General features: G+C 42.4%; 1 protein-coding gene across 8 annotated transcripts in view; it reads left to right on the top strand.

Annotated features, from left to right (window-relative positions):
• The window catches only part of LOC118119512 (collagen alpha-1(XIX) chain), a 103,295-nt gene extending 80,854 nt beyond the window's left edge, over positions 1 to 22,441 (top strand). For 5 of the 8 annotated variants that reach the window (XM_035173589.2, XM_035173588.2, XM_035173587.2 and 2 more), the window contains 17 exons: positions 681 to 734; positions 873 to 926; positions 1,728 to 1,772; positions 2,766 to 2,816; positions 2,963 to 3,007; positions 3,970 to 3,996; positions 5,574 to 5,627; positions 6,285 to 6,329; positions 6,669 to 6,713; positions 6,811 to 6,873; positions 7,314 to 7,349; positions 8,899 to 8,943; positions 9,392 to 9,535; positions 10,911 to 10,977; positions 11,074 to 11,211; positions 14,947 to 15,024; positions 18,628 to 22,441. In XM_035173589.2, the coding sequence (XP_035029480.2) occupies positions 681 to 734; positions 873 to 926; positions 1,728 to 1,772; positions 2,766 to 2,816; positions 2,963 to 3,007; positions 3,970 to 3,996; positions 5,574 to 5,627; positions 6,285 to 6,329; positions 6,669 to 6,713; positions 6,811 to 6,873; positions 7,314 to 7,349; positions 8,899 to 8,943; positions 9,392 to 9,535; positions 10,911 to 10,977; positions 11,074 to 11,211; positions 14,947 to 15,024; positions 18,628 to 18,719 (1,083 nt within the window). In that variant the 3' untranslated portion in view covers positions 18,720 to 22,441. Of the gene's footprint in view, positions 1 to 680; positions 735 to 872; positions 927 to 1,727; positions 1,773 to 2,765; positions 2,817 to 2,962; positions 3,008 to 3,969; positions 3,997 to 5,573; positions 5,628 to 6,284; positions 6,334 to 6,668; positions 6,714 to 6,810; positions 6,874 to 7,313; positions 7,350 to 8,898; positions 8,944 to 9,391; positions 9,536 to 10,910; positions 10,978 to 11,073; positions 11,212 to 12,029; positions 15,025 to 18,627 lie in introns of those variants that run through there. The other 3 variants (XR_004698098.2, XR_004698097.2, XR_004698099.2) reach the window with 3 other exon arrangements.
• The last annotated feature ends 340 nt before the right edge of the window (positions 22,442 to 22,781 follow it).

Genomic DNA, 22,781 nt, shown 5'->3' with positions numbered 1-22,781 from the left:
AACTGTAATGACAGGAGATTCTCACGAAAAACAAGCAACTTGCAACTGGATTTTACAGGTTCAATAAAACCATGTCTATTAGCTTTTATTTTTTTATTTTTTTCAGCTATAAAATAAATTGACGCAATAAGCAACCTATAAATAAAATGGTACAGAAATTCCTCATCCAAACAAATAAATATAGAAGCTGCACAAATGCTCCACTGCAGACATTTGCATGTTTTACAGCTTCTACATATCTATTCAAAGCTGCAATAAAGATAAGGAAGTGATAGTTAATAAACACGCATGCTTTATGCACACAGTCATGCAGTGAACAGAACGTTTTAATTCCCCCTCTTCGATATAGTTGTAATTTCATTGAGCCGTATTATTTCATTAGTGATTGCTGTTGCTAATGGATTCCTTGAAAGGCCTGTCCAGGTAACAATTAGCCAGGTTTGATGACTCGGACCAACACATTACAGCTGACTCCTGAGGGAGAGCGGTCTGTTAAGTGTGGGGAGGGGTCGTGAGCTACAAGTATGCAAAGTAATGTAAATCAAATTTTTTCAACATCCTACCCCTGAGTATAGTGCCAAGAGGGTATTGTAGGTCCAGTGCTCTAAAATATAAATGTAAGTATTACTCTATTTCATGAGTTTATTTTACAGAATAATGATCCTCCTTGTCTCTTCCAGGGGCCTTCAGGAGTACCAGGGTTGCCTGGTGTGATCGGTCGTACAGGGGCCCCGGTAAGAAGCGTCTCCATCACGTAGCACTGATATTATACCCAAACTTCCTTTTCATGGTTGTAGATCTATTTTATCTCGTGAGGGTTTATTCTTTTGCAAATATCCGATTTCATTACAAGGATTCTGTTCTGTTTACAGGGGCTGTTGGGAAGACCTGGTCCATTGGGCCAATCAGGAGGAAAAGGAGATAAAGTAAGATGTTTTTCCACTTAGGGCAGATCTCCCCATAGTGGGACTAATAAAGGATTATCTTTATGTAGCTAGTGTGTATATATTCCTCAGGTTTACACACAGTATAGTCAAAAGTGTATTCAGATATTGCTTGTTTAGATTAAAACCGTGGCCCAAAGCCGGTAACAAATGAATTTAAGTTACCATGTCTAAATGTTATGTAATGTATATGTAATTCCTTAAAATGTTATTTCTACATACATTTAAATGGACTGTATCAACCATTCAAAGCTCTTTACAGTTTAAGTTGCATTATCCAATTCACATGCACATTCATACCTAGCTTCCATATGCAGCAATTATTCAACCTTTCAAATACTGTCTGCACGGCCATCAGAGGCTATTTGGGGTTCGGTGTCTTGCCCAAGGACACTTCAGAATGTGGACTGGAGGAGCCGGAGATGGAACCAACGTCCTTCTTTACCCCCCGCACCACCCTGTCTACCTCCTGAGCCGCAGGGGATCCCAGCATGAAATTAGAAACTAGATGGCCCCAGTATGGATCTCTATTTTGTCCCATGCTGTGGCCCTATCCAAAAATAATGATTTAACAAATAGTTTAATGATAATAGTTCTATGGTTTTTATTGTTGTCAAATCCCAAAAAAGTGTAGGAAACCATATCTTCAATCTTTAAATATATTTTCTTTCGCAGGGCTGGTGAATGAGCTTCAGTATCATTGGATTACGTTATCATGGGCCTGTGTTTAAGGTTTGCATTTTTCACAGCAATGTTTAATTCCTCTGTGTTTGCGTTTGGCAGGGAAACGAAGGACCCACAGGCAGACCAGGGCTTCCAGGGCCTCCGGTAAGTTCCTCCTGCTTCAACAGGAGCCAGCAGAAAACCTCTGAGGGTCACGGACCTGTGTGGCCCTCAGATGTACACTGAAAACCTTTTTGTTACACAGACTTTCTTTACTCTGGTCTAAAATAGCATCTTAAGGTCACAGACTTGTGGTCCACCCACGATGAAAACATTTAGACATGATTATTTTTCTTGCTTTTATCAGCATGACTCGAAGATCCTTCCCAGGTTCACTTTGACATCTCTTCCTACAGAAGTGACCGTCAGTGCCCTCGCATCCTGCTCGCACTAAAAGTGTTTAGTTTAACAAGAATAATGTAACTGACAAACAAGCACGGATATGATGAAATTGTGGCGACCCGCTCATTGGCATTGAATCATGTTCCCTCTAAAAGGCCAGTGAGTAAGCACTTTCAAAGGCAAATCTATAATTCATCAGCCGTCCCCTTGAACCCGCCGTGCCCTCCCACACCCCGGTCTCATAAACTGCAGTCTAGGAAGACAAGGGATGGCTCAGTGGCCTGAAAAGGGCAGGGGCATCCGCTTGCTTCTAAATGAGAATCTTGACTCCCCTCTACATTTACAATAGCTTCCCCTTTACCAGTGTATCATGGGAAAAACACTCTTTCATGTTCTAATGGAGGCCCAGACGTCCAGATTACCTAGTTCTCATAGCCGAATCTCTTTTAATCAGCCTGCTCTCTGTATTTCTCGGATTCTCTCGTTTTTGAATTAGCACTGGCTCAAGGATTTCCAAGTCTACTGTTCTCAGCTTTTCCTGTTCCTTTCTCTTCTCTCGCACACCCTCTCTTTCTGTGTAATCATCAAATGAGCTATTGATTTCTCTTGTGTAGCTTTTAAGGGCTTAACACTTAATAACCGCTCCAGACCTACTGTACAGTTTTCTGTAAAGACTCTCTGTGACTAAAACTCCAACAGAACAGTGGAGAACGTGCCTGGGAGGAGGCGTCTGATTTGCTGTTGATTGTGTTTTAGGGTGTACCCTACGTGGAGGGCAATGGGATGAGCAGTCTGTACAAGCTGCAGGTAAACACTTTCACTGATAATGTTGTGATGCACTGAATGCATGCAGACAGCGCCTTCAGCCATCAGCAGGAACAAATCTCTGTTTGTGGTTAAAATGTTGTCTGACCCATATTGTTGAGTCATAATATAAGAAAATGTCATTTCAGAGCGGTGGAGCATTTTCAGGACCCCCTGGAGCTCCCGGTGCTCCGGTAAGAACAATCATTGTCATGCCCGAAGCAAATCATTTACATTGTTCCGTGGAGACGCAGCAGCAGCAGCACACAGCAGTGTTGCTACTATAGGAACCGCAGACCCTGGGAGAGCGGAATAACAAACAACCTGACCGGCCCTCCAGTGTTATCTCGGCGTCTGAGGCCCTTATATCACAGTCAATCATGTTCATTGAGATCTTGCGGTGTGTGAGAGCCAAGAGGCTCCTTGACTCTCAAACAGGTGTCTCCGACCCGCCCCAGGACACACAACATCATTGATATGCAAAACGGTCCTAGAAATCTTAGCTGCTCTGCTCTGCTCTGCGCCAAGCTCGGAGTGACCCGATTTGGTTATCAGCCCCACCTCGTCCTTATCGGACAGTTTGTAATCTCGTCCAGTCCTGGGAGACATTCACTCCCAGGCCCTGCAGGGACCCATCCGCCATGACCAGCACTTAAGGTGCTGGCAAAAAATAGGCATTCCAATACCGCCACAGTACAATGCACATGAACCCCCCCCCTGAACTCCATCCATCACAGCCCAACAGCTCGGAGCAATCAATACGAGAGCATCTTCATCAATGTTAAAAGGGACAAGGGGCACACATTATTTTTTTTTTTCAATGATTCCCTTCTGTTTTTGTGTAAAGTGCTTGAGTGGATTTAAAAAAAAAAAATGCATGTGCAGTGTTTGTAAAGCATGTGTGATAACAACTGGAATATGTGATCCTGGGCATTAAACATTTTCTGTAGAAAGCCCACAGTTACATGTAACACAATGTAAGTGGGATTTACAGGCAGACTTTTTGAAAGAAATGATGCAATAATGAATACCATCAATTTTAATGACAATAACATACAGAAGCCACGTGTCATTTCAGGCTATATTTATGGGTTTTATGGTGCCAGTTGTCACATTCATGGGGGTAATCTGTCCTTTTTTCCCCTTCTCTTTCAAGGGTCCCAAAGGAGATGAAGGGGTTGCAGTGAGTTGAAGCTTTTCATTCTCGAGTATATTCTCATGAAATATTTGTCTATTTTCCGCACTGCCCAAAACATAGAGGAGTCAGAGTTGCCAGTTGCTTTCTATCATTGTCTCTGTGGTTCTCCCCAGCATAAGTCAATACGCCCTCCAGCCTAAGCACTTAACCACTCTCAATCGAACTGCAACACGCGGCACAAAAAAAAAAATCACATCATCACATCTCCTGCGAGTATGAAACTGTTGTACCATATTGTCTTTCCAGTGGGAACTTATGAACCTGCTCTGCACTTCAAACCCCCCCGCCTCCCCTTCCCCGGGATGACGCCCGAAAAACAATCCGCCCAGACACAGAAACAATCCGACGCATCATCTCAAATTCTTTATTCTCACTGGGCCAATTGCATTTTGTATTGTTTTGTTGCACAGTGATTTTTCACCAGGATGTTAATTTGACATTTCAATAAATTGTGTGAGCGACTCCGGTGCTGTGGTGAAATTGCCCCAATCCGTCTCACAGCTGATCCTCTGGCTGGCCCACTCTCCTCTTAGCCGCGCTCGCTTATTCATGACAATCTACATGGGTGACAATTACCTGCACAATCCGTCTATGTCAGCGCCGGTTGCCCCTCTGTTCCGCGTAAATGGCATTTCTCCGTGGCAGCGCGCGCGAGATGAGGTAGATAGAGGCCATCACTTGTTTGGTTTCGTGGAATGGGTCTCTATTTTTAGTGCGGGAAAGCAAATCTGATTGTGTCTGTCAAATGGGAATCTTTTCTCCGTCCTATCTTTAGCCCTACAAGGTGTGACAGCGCGTGTCATAGATCATAAAATATGATACACTCTGGTTAACGCAGTGTCCTCTTAGGATTGTCCTCATATTGACACATGAGAGGTTGTGTTATCACCCTGTAAGAGAATCTGAAGGGGAGACGTGGAAATCCGTGAAATGCTGGCTCCTGCTGAATTTAATTGACTTGCCTCTGTTGTTATGCTTGTTAATTCGTTATGTTTCCTTACGTCCTGATTTTTAGTGCAGTGTCCGTTCTGAACCTGCCTGTTTGCTCGGCCTGTGGTGATGCTAGTTGCAGATTTCTTCCTGGAAAAAAACGACCGGCAGTAATTGAGCGGCGCCAGGTGAAGACCGGCTGTGAAACCCTGGAGCCGTGCCACTGCTGCACAAAGAGCCCGTCACCTTTTTGTTCAAAGTTTGGTGAAGCTCAACTCAGTACAGAGAACCCAGTGGCAGTTGTCGTGGACGTTGACGCGACCCTGCCGCTGCTGCGACAGTGCGCCGGTCATCAGTTTATTAATATTGAACATATCACATGTCCAAATCCCACCAAGTTCGACCTTGTACTTCCTTGGACCCTTATAAATACACAAGGCAAGTGTGATGCCTTTAGAGATTCCTGGAATTAGTAGATAAAGTCATTTACCTTCCTGTAGCTCATCATTAAACTCACCCTCCAGAAATAGCTTCTTCCTTAGCCACCAAAGGGCAGAACAGACAACCTTTAGTCTTTATCACTTGTGACTTTTTTGTCTTGACACAGCAGCTGTTGTGTTCTTCTCTCGCAGGGGGAACCAGGGGCCATGGGATTACCCGGGCTGGAAGGGCTACCCGGTGCCAAGGTAAGCAACAGGGTCGAACCACATGTGTCTCACCTGCCCTGACTGAATCTGATTATAGAGTGAGGCAAAGTGGTTTGCTCTCTTCTTCATTCTCACAGACAGAACATATCAAGATATTTGTCTCAAGAAAAAAGGCTCATCGGTGTGAAAAGACTCAATTTAGTGGAACATATGTTTGGGAGAATTCACTTGGGTTTTCTGAAACATTGCCTGAATGTATTCCAGGTTGAATTTTTATATGCACAGTAATATCACAGCAGTTTGTGTTCATGTAATAGTCCACCATCTGCACAATGAACTGTTCCTATCGGATGCATTTTCCTTAATGGAACAAAACTAGCCCTGCATGCAACTCCTCACAGCTTCGTGCATCTAAATGTATAAAAGGTTTCCACTGACTGACAGTCGTGTGTGTGTGTGTGTGTGTGTGTGTGTGTGTGTGTGTGTGTGTGTGTGTGCAAAGTGTTTAAAGTTCATGAGGAGGTTGTTCAGTGAGTAGAAATGCGTGGTGTTTTTAACAGTTTGAGCCGTTTTCATTTCATTTGTCTTCATACTGCAGGTTTGTGTTTCACTATACAGTCAATGTCTGCCTGACGTGACAGTGATTTATTTGTATGTGTGTATCATCTAACTGACACGAGCTGTTGTTTCCTTCAGGGTGATATTGGTTTGCCTGGTTCACCAGGGACATCAGGTCCTCTAGTAAGTAAGATTTTTTTTTTTTCGATAAATTCACCTCTACTCACACTCGCGCATCCCTGATCAATCATCTGTGTTTTTTCTGCTACTGGCAACAAGTCAATAATGTTTCATAAAGTACTCAGAACATCAGCTGTCAAAACCCAAGTCCCATAACACCACACTACTTCCATTAAGAACTCGGGGTGTAGACCTGTGGCGTGTGCAGTGAGTTTTCTCTGCAGCATGTGGTAGCCTGTTTGCTATATAAGAAATGGAAAGCTGCAGAGGTGCAGTAGATCTGAGACCATTGAGGACCCGTCAAACCTGGTCTGCTCTCTTCCTCCCTTTTGTGATTGACAGGGGAAGCCCGGAACTCGTGGAGAACTAGGGATCCCTGGAGAACCGGTGAGCCACAGCCTCTAAGTCTCTTTGAGCTGTCAATCCACGCATCATTCCTTTGTCACAGCCGACTGACACATCGGCTATCTCTGTTCTCTGACAGGGTGAGCGGGGGCCGCTCGGAGAGACAGGATTCCCAGGGCCTGAGGGACCCCAAGGTGTTCCTGTAAGGATGCTACATGGATTCTGTTGCTCCTCTCTTTTAGAATCATAACTAGTTGTTGCCAAAGCCCCTTCCAATAATGTGCAGGTTGAAAATAAGGCATTGAGTAACACAGGGCTCCTTTATATCAGCACGGTTGTTTAACCATTACATGGATAAAAAGAGAACATGATTCAATGACAATATGGATCAAATAAGTATTTTGGCTATCTCTTGTCCTGTAGATGATTACATTCCTCTATGTGATTACCATCAGAGATGGTTTGTGTAATTTTCCCTGCAAGCGCACAAAGGAACAGTGTTCGCACAGCAATCAGGATCATTATCCCTTGGTTGAGATATCTCATTAACTGTGGAGATTACTAGCAGAGCAACAGCGCTGATCCAATCGAAGGTGGAAGCTGATACAAAATGTCTTTGTTTGTGTTGCGCTCCTTGAGCAGGGGAGGCCGGGCAAAGATGGAACTCCGGGATACAAGGTAAGTTGAGCACACACGTTGCAAATCCCCTTATAGAAAGTGCTTTACGTCAGCCGAGGTACAGAAAGATGGCGCAGCAGATTTTTATCCCCCCCCCCCTGCCGCCCGCCCCCTCAGGCTACACCATCATGAGTGCATTAAAGCTATTTGCATATTTGAGATTTTAACGATAATAACGAAATGGAATCCTGCAGATTTAAGGCTTTGTTGACTTTTAGTCTTTTTTACCCTAATTATACAGTTAATGCTTTCAGGCAATGGTAAAATGTTTGTAATAGAGGGCAGCAGACACTTAGATTAAATATGCATTTTCCTGCCCAGTGAACCTGGCTAAAATTGAAACAAATACTGCAGCAAACTCTGCTTCTAGGTGACTGATTCAATATATTACTCGCATTTACTACATAAGAATGGGCTCACAGGACGAAGAACAGATCTGCCATGAATAGCCATTTCCAGCAAATTATACGACCTAATACCCAAACTGGATTGACGACGAGCTTTACTGTTTTGCTCCCTGATTTACAAGATTTTTCCACCTTAACGGCAGTCCCAACAGTTTATTGTTTTCTGATTATTATGATTATTAGTTAATATTCTTCCATCAAAATCTCAGCACTGCACAGAGCCGGTTTAATTCTCATGCGTTTCTGCCGCGGTGCTGGAGTTTTTTCCGGTGGGACAACAGTGCCATCTAGCAGGTGGCGTTCGCTCCTCCACCCAGACACCTTGCTCACTGCTTTGAGGTTTAATGTAATGCTCAGGGAAGCACATTCCAGTGGGTAAGATGATAGATTTAAGCCTCCCATCAGGCATCGGGGAATACAGAGTACCGCAGATTAAAGCAAGCAGGGGAGAACGGCACCACAAAGAGATGCCCGCTTTAAAACCACATCATGCCAGATTGTCTTTTTGCATGGCTCCTGTAATCCAGCAGGAAATTGATACAAAGATGCTCCCAGAGGCGTTTCTGCGAGCGCGGTAAAGGGGAGCAATGAGGAGTGACAGGGAGGGATTGGAAGACACAAGATGTGACACGAAGCCAGAGACAGGTATTTTCTCTGCCGGCTTCACTGCGCAGGAGAGACAGGGCGGCTGGGAAAGCAGGCATTTCTCAAACAAAACGGGGGGGCGATACAGAGGAGCCGTGACATTGCAGAAGGTGAAACACTATACAGGGAGATATTATACGAGCGATACACCTGAGCTGAGTAAGAAGCAATCAATGCATCTGGAAAAAAAAAAAGTGCATTTCTCAAAGTCAGGCTTACACACAGAACTGAAACTTCTGCAAATAGTCTAGCAACATGAGCAGTAAACTATTATCGTGGTTTTAAGTAATAATTACCTACCCCCGTGTCCACAGATTAGGATAATGGATTTTTGTGTGTGCCATCAATACTTTTGTATTGATGGCACACATTGTTGATGTTTGTGTAGTTGGTAAAAACCTTTAGTGAGCATTATTTCTTTTTCCAATTATTAGTATTACTTCTTACCCTCTTTTTCTGCAGCAAAATATATATTTGTCTGCTTTTTTTTCTCCAAGGGATCTTCAGGTACAGCAGGGGACAGAGGATCCAAAGGAGAACGTGTAAGTAGCATCGTTCCTGTTTTTCCTAAAAAGAAGCCGTTTTCATGACTCTGACTATAAAGGGTTTGATGAATAGTAATGAAAGTCTTCTCTTCAGCACAAATATGACTAATCCCCACAAGCGCATAAGCACCAGATAAAGGCATTTAACGCTCAGTGCAGTTTCCTATTGTATTTGCAAGGCGAAATTATGGGGCTCTGTCACACTTTCGCAGTATCTATTGCAAACGCTGGTAATGGAGGCAACAAAATTAGGCTTTTAGCTGCAGCAACAGAACATCAGAACCCCTGAGTGGACCCATTAAGAGGACTGGGTCCCTGTGTACAGCATGTTGAGTGAACGGACATGAACAATTTAATGACAAGTGCAGCTAAGAAATGGATTTCTTTTAAACTTTTTTTTTTGCATAAAGCTGACATACTGTATGTGTGGGCTTCTGTAACGCAGGGCGATACAGGGATTTCTGGCGAAAGAGGTGTCCAGGGCGAGCGAGGTCGCACAGGAGACCTCGGCCCGATTGGACCCGTGGGACCAGGCGGCCACAAGGGGGATCCCGGCCCTCCAGGGCAGCTGGCGAGTTCAACCCTCCTGGTAAGCTGTAAATCTGCACATACCTCCGAGGCAATCACAGACTGTCCTCCCCGTTGATTTCAACCATACTCAGCCTTCCGAAATCCCCCACCTTCCTTCCTGAGCTTGAGCAACTAGTTCAGTCTCTGTTTCCCCCGTGTGGAAAACGGTACAGCCACAGCTATTTCTGCGAGGAACATCAAACGAGGCTGTTGCAAGGGAGGCTGCTGCTCGCTTTCTGCTCAACACTTCCCACTCCCGATCATCCAGGCACAACAGAAGGTCAGAGAGGGAGAGCGGTGCAGACGGCGAGGAAAGTCAGAAACGTGTGGGCGTGCCTGGAGATCCGCAGAGCAGCGAAAAACACCTCCATGTGTCACAGACATTTTACACCGACCGTGCGCAGTCACGGCACTTATACAACATTCACAGGCCGAGATGAAAAACTGTTTCAAATGCAAAGATGCAAGGTCCAAGGCTACTAGTGTTTGCCACTGCTACTGAGGCAGCCCTGGAAATATCCAGAAGAGAGGTTCAGAGAGGCAGAGAGTGTATTTTTATGTATTTGCTTTAGAAACACACAGGGCTGGTGTGACAAGCAACACTATTCACACTAAGCACGGTGTTTTTATTACTACAGATCCAGACATGGAGAGACACCAGAGAATCAGTTTATAGACTTATGATATTAAATTTAATATATCCCGAATGAATCTGTTCTACTCCCAGGTGCAAATGTGATATTTTAAGCAAAGTGGGATGTCACTGTATAGAAATCTGAGCTTTCGCAGTATTCTCTCCTCTGTGCCGTTTCTTCAGCATGGTTTCCATCATTCTGTGGAAATTGAGTTTTTGAGTTAAGAAATTTGACAGGTATCTATTTGATCTTCATGCCGTGATAACTATCTTCTCTACTGCCTCCTCCTCTGCTTGTACAGCTGGTATTGTCTCTAAACTGTGTTGTCTTTCTTTGTGTTGTCCCTCCATGCCAGTGACAGCCAGTAGCCAGGCAGTTTGTTTCTGATTGTCCGTCTGTTTTTGTGAACACGATATCTCAAGAAGGCCTTCAGGGAGTTTCTTTAAATTTGGTACCATTGTTCAGTTGGACTCAAATAGGAACTGATTAGAATTTGGTGGTCAAAGATCAAAGGTCAAAGGGCACTGTGACTTTACAAAACATGTTTTTTATGTTTTGAACACAATATCTCAGGAGCTCTTTGAGAGATTTTCTTCAAATTTGGTACAAACCTTCAGTTGGACTCTGAATGAAGGTCACAGTGAGCTCATATGAGTCTGGAAAAACAATTATTTAGACTGAAAAGGAACAGGTTGGCAGAGGCATAATTCTAGTTTGTTTTAAAATGCCTCAGTGAAACATAATTCTCTCCACACACAGGGAAATCCTGGCGTCATGGAGGAACTCAAAATGTTTATCCAAAACCAAGTATTGCGGATCCTTGAAGGTAACTCTTTTGTCCATCTTTGTTCTCTACTTTCTGTCCTTCTGTTGTCCCTGAGATTCCTACATGTGGCGTTTTTTTATTCTTCTCACTTTGTAGAGAAGCTATCGAGTGCTGCCATGATGCAGAAGACACCCGCAGGCATCTTAGCTTCACAATTTCAGGGGCCTCCAGGACCTCCTGGAAAGGACGGATTTCCAGGCCCGCCAGGGGAGCATGGACCTCCCGGTCCTCAAGGTAGGAGCTCAAGCTGGCAGCTGCTGGACCGTAACACAACATAACATAACACAACCTGAGAAAAATAACCTCCTCTGTTAAGAAATAACATTCTTAACACTTGTATGCTCAAAAATGTTGGTGAAACTTAACTATGTGTTTGATATAATTTACTGTTTTTTTTATAGTCACAGCATATGTTTATGACGATTAAGCTGTTTTCAGACACATGCACTGAAGCCACATGAACCTTGTGACTTGCGATAGATGCAAAACTGGAAAAATGCAAATATCTCAGGACGAGAAAGAGGTGCCTTACATGTAGAGGATTCAGACAAAGATATGAACTTGAAAAGGTACGATTTGAGGGCTTGTGATGATAGGGGTCGACCCTGAAATTCTCATATAAGCAGGGACCCCAAGGGACTTGGTCATATATATGTCATGATCTGCCTCCTGCATTCTCTACGCCAGAAGCCACCCATCACCTGAATGCTCTGGAAATGTTCCTGTTGCTGTGAACAGGTCTGACACAGACCGTCTCCTGCTACGTTCTTCATATGTGAAAAGCAAAAAGTCTGGAAACTTGGGTCCGGACATTTTACGGGCATCATGTCTGAAAACAGCTTAAATCTGACAAGCACGTGCTGTATTACATATGTCAACTATATTTGAGGAGGCAGTATTTATTGACATGAGCAGTTTTCTGTGTAATGAGTTCAGATTCAACATTGGTAACTGGCTGAGTTGGGGTGCGGGCACCAATGTGGGGCTGACGCTTGTATGTTGAAGGGATTCATGGGTATTTTTCTCTTGCTTACACCCATATATCGATGCAGACTGAGGGGCAGGCAGCAGAGGAAAAAGGCCAGGAGTGTGGTGCACAGCGGCTCTCTGGGAAATATGAAGACAAACGAAGAATTGGCTGTGAATAAGAGAAAGTATTATCAGAGTGGACAGGAGAGAGCCCCAGTATTGATACCTCACTCCAGGAAAGAAAGCCTCTCAGATACAAAAAGGAGGGTAGTCAGGAAAGCGGGTGAAACATTTTTATTTTTTATTTTTTTTATCAAAGTGATACAACTCTCTGACTGCTCATACAACACTAATGGTTTGCTGGTCAGGCTTTATACCTCAGACTTGCCTAGATTTGTTTTGTGTCCGCAGCAGAACTGTGCAGTCTTAACTTTTGAAGAGGAGGAGGAGGAGTGTGTTTTTCGTGTTGGTGCGGATCCAAGCACCGCTGCAGTGGCCGTTCTCTTTGAGCTTTGTATCTACCTCACATTATTCAAGACCATTTACACTTTAACCCACTGCCAAACAAGATATAAAATGCCGCTTTCATCCATGAATAATGTAGTAAAAGTAGGCGACTACTCGACTATAAATATTTGTGCTGTGTTAATTCCATTTGCATTACACATGTCTTGGATTTTTGTTGTGCTTCTTTTGTTTTTTTATGCTTCAGAGGAGTGTTTTATAGGTGATTCTTAATGCGTCTGTGCAATAAATATTTATTGAAAATAAAGAGGAAAGTTATTTCCCACGATAAATCAAAAAATTCACAACTTCCTAATTTTCCCTTTGTTGACTGGTGCCTCCACTCAGCTGGGGAGAGAGTTTGGGGTAATATTTCCTCATTATTTCTCGTCATCCTCCGCTGGAGACTGTGCTCCGCTGGAATATCCAATTTGACTTGTTCTCCAATATACCAGAATGAATTGTTTATGGAGAAAAATAACCCCTCTGTTGGATTTTCTTTTTCCTCATGGTTTGATTTTTACCTGGGTGAAAGTCTCAGGCTGTTAGAGAAAACCCATACGGATGCATGCTGAAGAGCATGTTATTTGTTTTTTTCCCCCTCCTTTGTTGTCATTGAGTTCTCATTTATCATTCTATTCATCTTTTACATTTGACATCGTGATGGAAATACTGATGTAAGTCATTGTGTGTGTGTGTGTGCCTATTTCATCAATTCAACCTTTTGTTGTTTTAACATACATTTTTAATATTTTGTATTTCAGTGCGTTGTGTATATTTATTAATACAGACTGAAACAAAGTGTCTTTTATTGCATTAGGTTGTAAAGTGTGTGTCGGAGCTGCTCTGCTTTGTGCTGTACATTGTGGAGATATCCGTCAGTAAATATCGTCGGTGTTTGAAGGCAGACGCTCAAAGAAAGCTGTTTTTTTGTTTCTTTTGAAAGGCAAAGCATGAACAAATGGACGTTGCTGTTAATATTTCGTTCACAATAGTGTACAACAGGTGCACGACTGCAGTCATATCAATCAAGCCTGAAAAAGCTCCTCAGTGGCAGTGTTATTTCCTATTATCCTGCCTTGTCCATTAGTGCCCCCCATAAATGATTTAAGTACAGGACGCAACGTGACATTTTTTCGATTTGTCTTGCTCCCGTCCGGCGTCTCACCCAAACTTATTGCCCTGTGTGATCTTCAGGATATTTTTTTTCTATTTTTCTGAAGGTACGTTGCTCTTTTCTCAATGGCACGTCTCTTCCCTGAATGAATGCCCCGGGGCCTGAGAGTGTTGAAACAAGTCTCATTATTGCTGCAATGTGTGAATAGCCCCTCTCTCTCTCTCTATCTCTCCCTCTCTCGCTCTCTCTTTGAGACTCAGTTTTGGAGCATTCATAAGCCTTTTTTTTTTTTCTCTCTGACATGTAAGCATTGAAGCATTTCCCCTTTGGGCCAGGCGGCGTAAAGCTTCATACTCCTTTCAATGTATCTGATGCACTCCATGCAACTGCTGGCCCAGAGACTCCATTACTTTAAGTGCCTCATGGGGAAATATTTTCACAGCCCCACACGTCCGTGCTTGGTATGCCGCCGTCCTGAGCTGTAAAGACTTACCGGCTTTGCATGGAGTGAGAAATCCTTTTTGAATTTTATGTTTGTGTGCATATTGTTATAAGCAACACACTTGCTAGGCCTGACTTGAGGATTAGTGTAAATGCTTTGATACCTTTTCCTTATATATACCTTTCCTAACAGACTGGGCATGTGCTTGTGTTCGACAGTGCTTGATTTATATATTTTTTTAATGTAGTTTTCTTCCGGCGGCCAAATGGAAGAAGGCTGAGTGCTTCATGCACCGGCTCTCGTCAGCGTCTGATCGTGTGCGTGTTCTCCCGGAGAATTTCTTTTGAACTTTGAGTGTCGGAGTTTCGTTGTCTTGATTGTTTTCTGCATCTGTTGCATCTGTTTGTTCTCTATAGAATGACTCCATCTTTGATTACGCCTCTCCTGTCCCTCTCTGAACGTCTTTAGTGGCCCACATGTCTGACCTCTTTTTTTTTTTCACAAAGCCTCTTTGCTCTGGATGAAATCTCCACAGACGTGCTTGTGACCTTTTTGTTGACAGAAAGTCGTGTAAGCCCACAACGCCGCCGCCTTCAAACACTAACGCACACGTCGCTTGCTTGACGATTTTTTATTTTGACAGGATGTCAGTATGTCTTGTTATTCAATCCAGAGAAATTTGTGTCTTCACCTCAAGTGCAGACTTGATGCATGAAATTGTCACAATATTGATATTCAGCTTTTTTTTTGGCTATGTGGGAGTCCCCCGAGACATACAGGTTGTAAACTGTAGCCCCATCCTGACACTTCTTGGATTTTATGATGTTATGGCATTTGTACTAATCTTACTAACTGTACTACACAATCCGTGATACCTGACAGGTTTACTTCCTTTGGCAGTGTTTGTATTCAGCCAGATTATTGTGTCTGTCCTCAGGATACAGGGGTCAGAAAGGAGAACGAGGGCAGCTTGGTCTAGGGCTACCAGGAGATCCAGGACCTACGGGAGCACCAGGTAAGAACCACACACACTGAATTTGTTTTCTAATTCTGTGTTTTGAAGTATGTGGTCAAATGGAGACTTGAGCTTCTGGTTGTGCAAAGAAACTGAGAGAAAGGATGATTGATCATGCACCAAAAAACTGTCAGCAGCAAGGACAAGTCCAAGAGAGTGTTTCGTGCACTTTTGCTTTCCACTGGAGATATTTTAAATCGAAAACATCGAATTATTGCTCCCTCCAATCTTAAAAGTAAAACAAAATACAAAAAATAGTTGTATGATAGAGAGACAGATAGATAGATGTGTAGATGGATAGATCGATAGATGCTGCAAAAGATAAGATAAGACCCAATACTGTAGATATAGAATTGGTAAAGGATAGATAGAGATTCCTCTATTGTCATTGCGCAGTTGAATGAAATTCTGTAGCAATCTACACAGTGCACTCACATACAACAGACTGCAATTAAATATAGAGATAGAAAGTATATTGCAAAGTGTACTGATAAAAAAACAAGGAATGGTGAACCTATAAAAGAATCAGAAAGAAGACATCACATACACAAGACATCTTCTACATTCAAAGCAGTTGGCTGTAGCTCTGTGGATGTAGCAGATGTTAGAGTTGGTGGTACAGGGTGATCTACATGCAGTGCTGGTGCAGATGAGCCCACAGGTCAGCTTCCGTGTTTGGCAGCGTTCAGATCTCCTGTGCCTCTATGATCGAAGCTGTTCTTCAGTCTGTTTGTCCGTTATCTGATGGACTTAACTGAGGGGAGGAAAGTGTATGTCTGAGAATTGGATTTGTGTCACGTCGCAAACCTGAAATTGTATTTCAGCCTTCATTTGGCATCTCGGCATGTCGGAGATTAACACAGCTTCGAGATGGCACAGTGTTTTATATAACTCAGGCGCTGCTGTAACATAAATGGGACTCTAGCAGAGAAGAAAATGCTGCAGTGACGTGGCGCTGGCGTCCATTCTGTGAAGTAAAAGCCCAGCTTGTTGTCTCGAACAAAAGTTTCTCTGCACACAACCTAAGATGTCAGCTTGTCCCACGGTCCTTTGAACTAAAAAATAACTCGACGAGAGGTGGTCCTACCTCACTGACTTTCAGTTTATATCTGAACCTAAAGTCAAAGGGATGTGGAGGGCAAAGGGAATTTGGCTGTCGCTCCTCTGGACAAAGGACGAATCACAGCTGGTGAGAGACATTGTCTTTAGGGCTGGACAGAGATGTGAAGCACATTCAGTAACTGGTTCAAATGTTGGAACGAAGCTGAACAAACCGTTATAAGTTTGCTGGGCCACTGTTCTAAATGTTCCCTTTGTATGTCTCTGGACAATAGTGGATTATTTCTGTCACTGGGGGACAGCTTGTACTCTGACGTCCACATACAGTAGAGCACGTTCCCTGTGGGACACCTTGCAGGTTCATTGGAAACTGGGATATATGAACGTCGCACAGGAAGTTTCATGCACCAGTTTTATTATCAGGAAGTAAAAGCCTCCCAGGCCTGAGGTCCTACATCTTCAGTGTTGACCGTTTACATTACAGCCTGTTTAAGGGACGACACGTCATCATGTCCTCCCACAAGCCGAACAAAATATCCTGGATACAAACACTGCCATCTTGCTCATCTGGATCCAGAGTCTGTGCAGTATCGATGGGGGAATGGAGCCATGGCAGCCAGGTCCCATACGCTCAACCAATTGTGAGCCAGTCTCAGCTGTCAATCATGACGTTTCACCCCATTTTTTTGCATTAAATAACAATTGAAAGAGAAACTTACCGGAAAATGAAAACTTGGTTAGTTTTTTATTGTGGTCCATATCCCATCCACTAACATTAAGGGGACACTTTTGGTTTCACATTTTGAAGCTGTCATGTCGTCCATCTTTATTTACAGTCTATGGTTCACACGAGGACCTCTCTGGAGGAAAAGACAGGGGACATCTCAGTGAAATAAAACTGTTAATTTAAGTTATTCATCTCGGACTGCTCACAATGTAATTCTCCTGCAGTGCATTGTTCTGTGCTGCATTATCGCTAATTATCCAGGTAAAGCTAGCAGCTGTAAGCAGCCACCTGAACAGAGATTTAACTAATCTGACTTGATTTGATTGTGACTTATTGCACCTTTTTCCACTAACTGCATCACTGTAAACCACCATAGCTCCGTGGACAGCTTGCGTGTGTGAGCAGTTACAGAGGAGATGGATGCGAAGGGAGGAAAAGGGCAAGTCGTGTTTTCAGAGGGAGGAAAAGAACGAGGCAGCTCCTGTGATTCTTTTTGTATGAAGTCAGGGGCAGAGCTCCTCGAGCTGCGACTGCTCCGGCTGAGGTAATGGATGCTCCTGTGGCTCGTCAGTGGAGGGGTATTTTTCTATAGGCTTCCAGATGCGTTGAAAAGAAAATGAAAGCGTCGACCTGTGTTTGTGTTGTGTGGATCTGTGAGAGTCTCCACCTCGACAAGCTGTTGCCAAGTAACATGAGAGACTGGTGTGTGCCACGAGGACCTCGCACCAATCTGAGAGCGATGAAATGTGTTTTCTCTGTCCGCCAGTGTCATTAGAGTGAAATTAGAGAATTCAAGTGCAAATGAGATATCAAGCTTTTGGTTTGAAAAAAAACTAACTCTTAAAAATGCTTGTTGTCAAAGGGAGACATAATGATTTACTGTTGAACAAGTGAAAATGATATTAAGGGGAAAGAAGGGCAGGAAAATGGCAAAGATTTATATCACATTGATGACAAATGCAAGCAGAATCACATAGAGAGCTTAATCATCACAATTACCTGTGTACCAATCTTGTGCCGCACATATTTCATAACTTCGGGTTACATTTAGTTGTACGTTTATTTTTCTTATCCATATTAATAGTTTTAGAGTCCAGGGTGAAATCTAAAAATGCAAATATATTCAAATTGAATGGATACAAAACACAGACAAACGGGAAATCATCATCTTTGGAAGCAGATGCATGAAATCGATTTTCAAAATTATTGTTGATTCATTTTTGATGAGTTGAGTTTGATGTTTTTGTACTATTTCCTGTTATTTATTTATTATTATAATCTACATCTGCAACAAGTGGACATTGGACAATATGTGCCAATCAAATGTAATGGTGTGGCTCAAATGGAAAACATCTGTGGTGGATATTAAGTATACTGTAGGTTTTTAGATATAAGCTCTTGATTATAGTTCCACACAGTGTGTCACCATCCTAACTAAGAAAACCAGCTCTGTGTTCAGCTCATCAGTATGTACAGTGCATGGCTGTGTGTGTGTTTGTGTTTGTGTGAGGGAACGTGCACATGTGCCTCATCAGTTTGGAGTTGTATCACTAATGAAAAACTCCAGTGAACAATGATTAAAGGGATAGTTCACCCAAAAATGAAAATTCACTCATTACCAACTCACCACTTTGCCGATGGAGGGTGCGGGTGAAGTGTTTGAGTCCACAAAACACTTTTGGAGTTTCGGGGGTGAACAGTGTTGCAGCCAAATCCAATACAATTGAAGTAGCTGGTGTCTCCTCCTTCAGACGTAATAAAACAACAGAAAAAAAAAAACATAACAAAGAATTTATATCATCTACTTCTCTGTCAAGGTCCTCCTGGGATGACTTCTAAGGGCTCTCCGGGGCCCCGTGGACCTCCTGGGACGTGTGACCCCGGCGACTGCCTCCTGCCATCCTTATGAACCCAGCCCGAGTGGTTTCAGCTCAAGTCGTAAGATGGACGTGCAGCTCTGAGATCTGTGCAGCCGCAGCAGCGCAGGAGAAGAGTGGGCCCTCACTGTCTCTGACAGCTTCCTCAGCTCCGGTTCAATCAGACAGACTCACAACTGACCTCTTCACAGTCACATTTGGATGCTAGTCTGGGTTTTTGGTATTTTCTGGCATTGCTGTTGGGTTTGTTTTCAGTGCGCTGGAAACATTTTGAGTTTATTTTTTTCCCAATCCTTTTTACTTTTAAGTTATTTCTTGTTTTCACATCCTCTACAGTGATGTAATGCATTCCTTGTCAACTCTCATTAGGTCTGTCAAGTTCAGTTTTGTCTGAAAACATGATCTTAATTATTTGTGTGCCTCCTTCCTAATAGGTTTGCCTATGCACTCTTCTGTTCTGCTCGTCTGTTATTCAGATAAGCCGGTGTGCTGGCAGAAGGTACATCTCGTGTGTGTGTGTGTGTTTGTGTTTGTGTTTGTGTGTATATGTGTGTGTGAGAGACTAACTGAATGAACGTATACTTGTTTCATGTGTAGGTGTGAGAAAACAACTGATATTTGAAACTTTATGCAACCAAACTGCAGCAGAAGTGTCTGATATGGAAATTATTTATTTTAAGCGTGTTCTTGAGAATGTATTTGACCGATGGTAATAATAATTGTAGTAAATGTAGCATGATATTCAGTAATATTTCTCAGTAATACGTTTTGGATCACTGAGACAGTTGTTTGTTTATTGAAATCATTGCTCATGACCCATTTGCATCATGATGGTTTCTGTAGATTCTGCATCAGGGCTCGTCACTGAGGTTTATCTTTCTTTTTCTTTTTTAAAACAAAACATAAATACCTATAACAACATCATTGGGACATTTTGGTGAAAATAATGTACTTTAAATGTTCAAAGGCTGTGATGTGACCTCACATTCACCTTTACTGTTGGTTTATTCTGTAAATAACATGAACTCGTCCAATGGGGTTTATGATGGGACCTTTTTAATAACTGTTCATGAGCATAGTCGTAATGTGTCAATGTAGTGACCGTAGTCTGAATATAAAGATAAACCATGCGTCCCACTATTCAGAACTGAAGCCAAAACTTCCGCATACAAACGCCACCATCTTGAACATTTGAAGCCAAAGTGCGCAGGGATGAAGTAGCGAGGTCACGTGCTTGACCAATCGCGAGTCAGTCTCAGCTGTTTATAGCATCAAATAACTAATTAAAAAAGAAAAATTACTAAAAGACAAACTGTCTACGAGAAAAATGAATTTGACGTGTACTTTGACTTTTTAGTTGGGTCCATGTCCCATCTGATAACATGGAGGAGGCGCAATTTATGATTTATACTGCATTCAGCCACCAGGTGGCGATCAACACACTTTGGCTTCACTTTTGGGGAGAAGTCGTGTCGTCATCTTTATACACAGTCTATGATGATGACACATTAAAGTCCTCATGTTTGTTTTCAATCATACATCATTGAAAATAATTTTTTTTTGTCTGAAGTGATTATTAACATATATATTGTTTACATAGTGTCGTGTATGATGATTTCTCTGGTTTATTTGTATATTTTTGATTATCAGCCACGCACAGGAAATCGGACGACCTCACTACTATTTCTCACTTCTCATTTCTGTGAACCGATCTCACTCATTAACATACTTGAACTTTTTTGTTTGTTTTACCAATAATATCAAGGTCTAGTCTACATCCTGGATTTTCACTCACTGACCAACTCCATGGGTCATTGTGTAGTTCTGTTTTTTTGGGCCGGGGGGGGGAGGGCTCTTTAAGACTGGAGTTTTTTATGTATTTATTTGCTTGTAACGGGTTTCAGATCCATTGAAATGTTTTCAGCTTGTTTCTGAAGGTTTTGAGTCGGCTTTACCTAAACGGGCCATGTGATATTTCTGAAACAGAAACTCACACGTGGAGGTTTGAAGATACTTCGAAATGAAATCATACTGAAAATGTCAACTTCGAAGTATATTCAAACCTCCACATGTGAGTTTCTGTCACAATGAAAATTTTCCAGCATGCAAACTTTACATTTCAATTAATTCTCCATTTAACTATTATGATGAAATTCTAATTTTAAAAAGCAACCTAAACTATATAATCACACTCGAGGTTTATGTTGCAGCAAAGATAATTATCTTCTCGTGTATATTTCTTTCCTCGGGCTTTCACTCCGAGCGCTGTTTAATGAAAGTTTGACTCAAAGGCTTAAAAGACTTTTAAGTGTCCTGCTATGATGAATGTTTGAAAGGTTCTGTGGGAGTATCTGAAATTTGTGTGATGCTAAGAACTTCCCTCTCTTCTCGTTTCATCCTTTAAGATCTGTTTGACACTTTTCCTTTTTTCTTTTTTACTTCACATCATTGGAAGTCATTATGCTTCTCTTACACATGTAAGATGCAGAGCTTTTTTTAAAAAATATTTATTAATTTTTTTCCCGGCATGCCAGCTTGGTTTTATGTGTTAAATTTTATCAGTGTGAGTGGGTCTAATTTTTAAATGGGTATTGAATTGAATGCGTGCCAACGAGTTCATTTGTGGGTTGAAAGAGCCCCCTGCTGGACATGTGTTTATATTGTCATTGCTTGTAATTTAAATGGGAAAACAATCTTTCTTACTGGGTTATAAGCTTCATCAAATCCCTTCCTTCTGTTGACTACTGTTCTTTCACCACACTAATTTTCATATTGGGCTTAATGGCTTCCCCTCGGATACAGTAACGCAGACCTTGACCAAATCCAAATGAGACGGCATTAGCAAACGTAATATCTGAACTTTTTGGTGCACTGACGAGAGAAAAAGCTCTCAGCGTAAATTGAATTTAGCTGGAATTGATATTAATGCGTGCCAGTTTGTGACTTTCACTTTAGCTTAACGGTTTGATAACGAGGGAGAACAAAAAGAAATGGCTGCCTATGTCAAGGCCCGCTTCATTTCACATCGCTCAGAGTTAAAATCCATTTATTCTTAGTGGGAAATATCCGATGAATAAAACCTGTCTAAGGAAGGAGGTGTTGAAGCGTCCTTCAAAGGAAACGCTCTCTTACAGCCTCGTGAAAGTTCACTTTAAACATCAGTTCTTTGTCTGTTGTTTTCACAGTAATGTAAACCGATCTGTTGCCACGCGTAATCTAATCTTGTAAATAAGCTTGTAATGAGGGGGAATATGGATAAGCCTCTCAGCATGGCACCATGGATTAAAAATGTCCGCCTGCTGCTTTTCACTGTAGCCCGCCGCTGCTCCCTGTGTCGAGTGACCTTCATGCCTGTTTTCGAAAAGTCTTTTGTTCAGTTAAATATCTACCTCACTCTTGGTTTACCACGTCGACATCGTTAGCTATTTTGGAAGAAAAAAAAAGAAGAAAAATCAACACTCACTGTTGCCTTTCACTGGAAAAAAGAAGCAATTTAAACCTGGTGTGTGTGTGTGTGTGTGTGTGTAAACGGTCCTGGATGTTAAGTACCAGAACCGGTCGACTGATTCCGAACTGTTGAAGAGTAGGGGCAGTGATTCTCCTGTGGGGGGGTGATTATCCTGTGTGAGTGTGTGGTTACCAGGACTCAGAGGTTCTATTTTACACTTTTCTTTGCAACATCTTTTATCTTCACACTGATTAATGGCACCTGCCTTACACATGTGCAATAAATGTTATTCAGTGCTTTATTTCTGCTGGTCTCCTGTGTTTTCTGCACTTAGACATAATGTAGGTGAGATATTGTACAAATGTGTAGTAGAATCATCACTTCGTGGTTGTATGCCTCTGTTCAAGAGACCAAATGGAAACAGTTAATCCGTGAGTCTAAGTGCAAACTCGTGCCAAATTTGAAAGGATTCTCTTGAGGAGTTCTTAAAATAACGTGTTCACAAGGCCAATCAGGTCCAAGTTAATGTTTGTGTCAGATGTATATGGGTGTTCCTGATATTTCACTATCATAAGAACATGAGGTCATCGTGATCTCGACCTTTGACCAAAATCGAACCACTTTCTCTGAGTGACGGTGAATGTTT

Source organism: Hippoglossus stenolepis, chromosome 12, assembly GCF_022539355.2.
Source record: "Hippoglossus stenolepis isolate QCI-W04-F060 chromosome 12, HSTE1.2, whole genome shotgun sequence".
NCBI lineage: Eukaryota > Metazoa > Chordata > Actinopteri > Pleuronectiformes > Pleuronectidae > Hippoglossus > Hippoglossus stenolepis.
The sequence above is the reverse complement of the archived record's forward strand: the minus strand, read 5'-3'. Positions and strand labels throughout refer to the sequence as shown.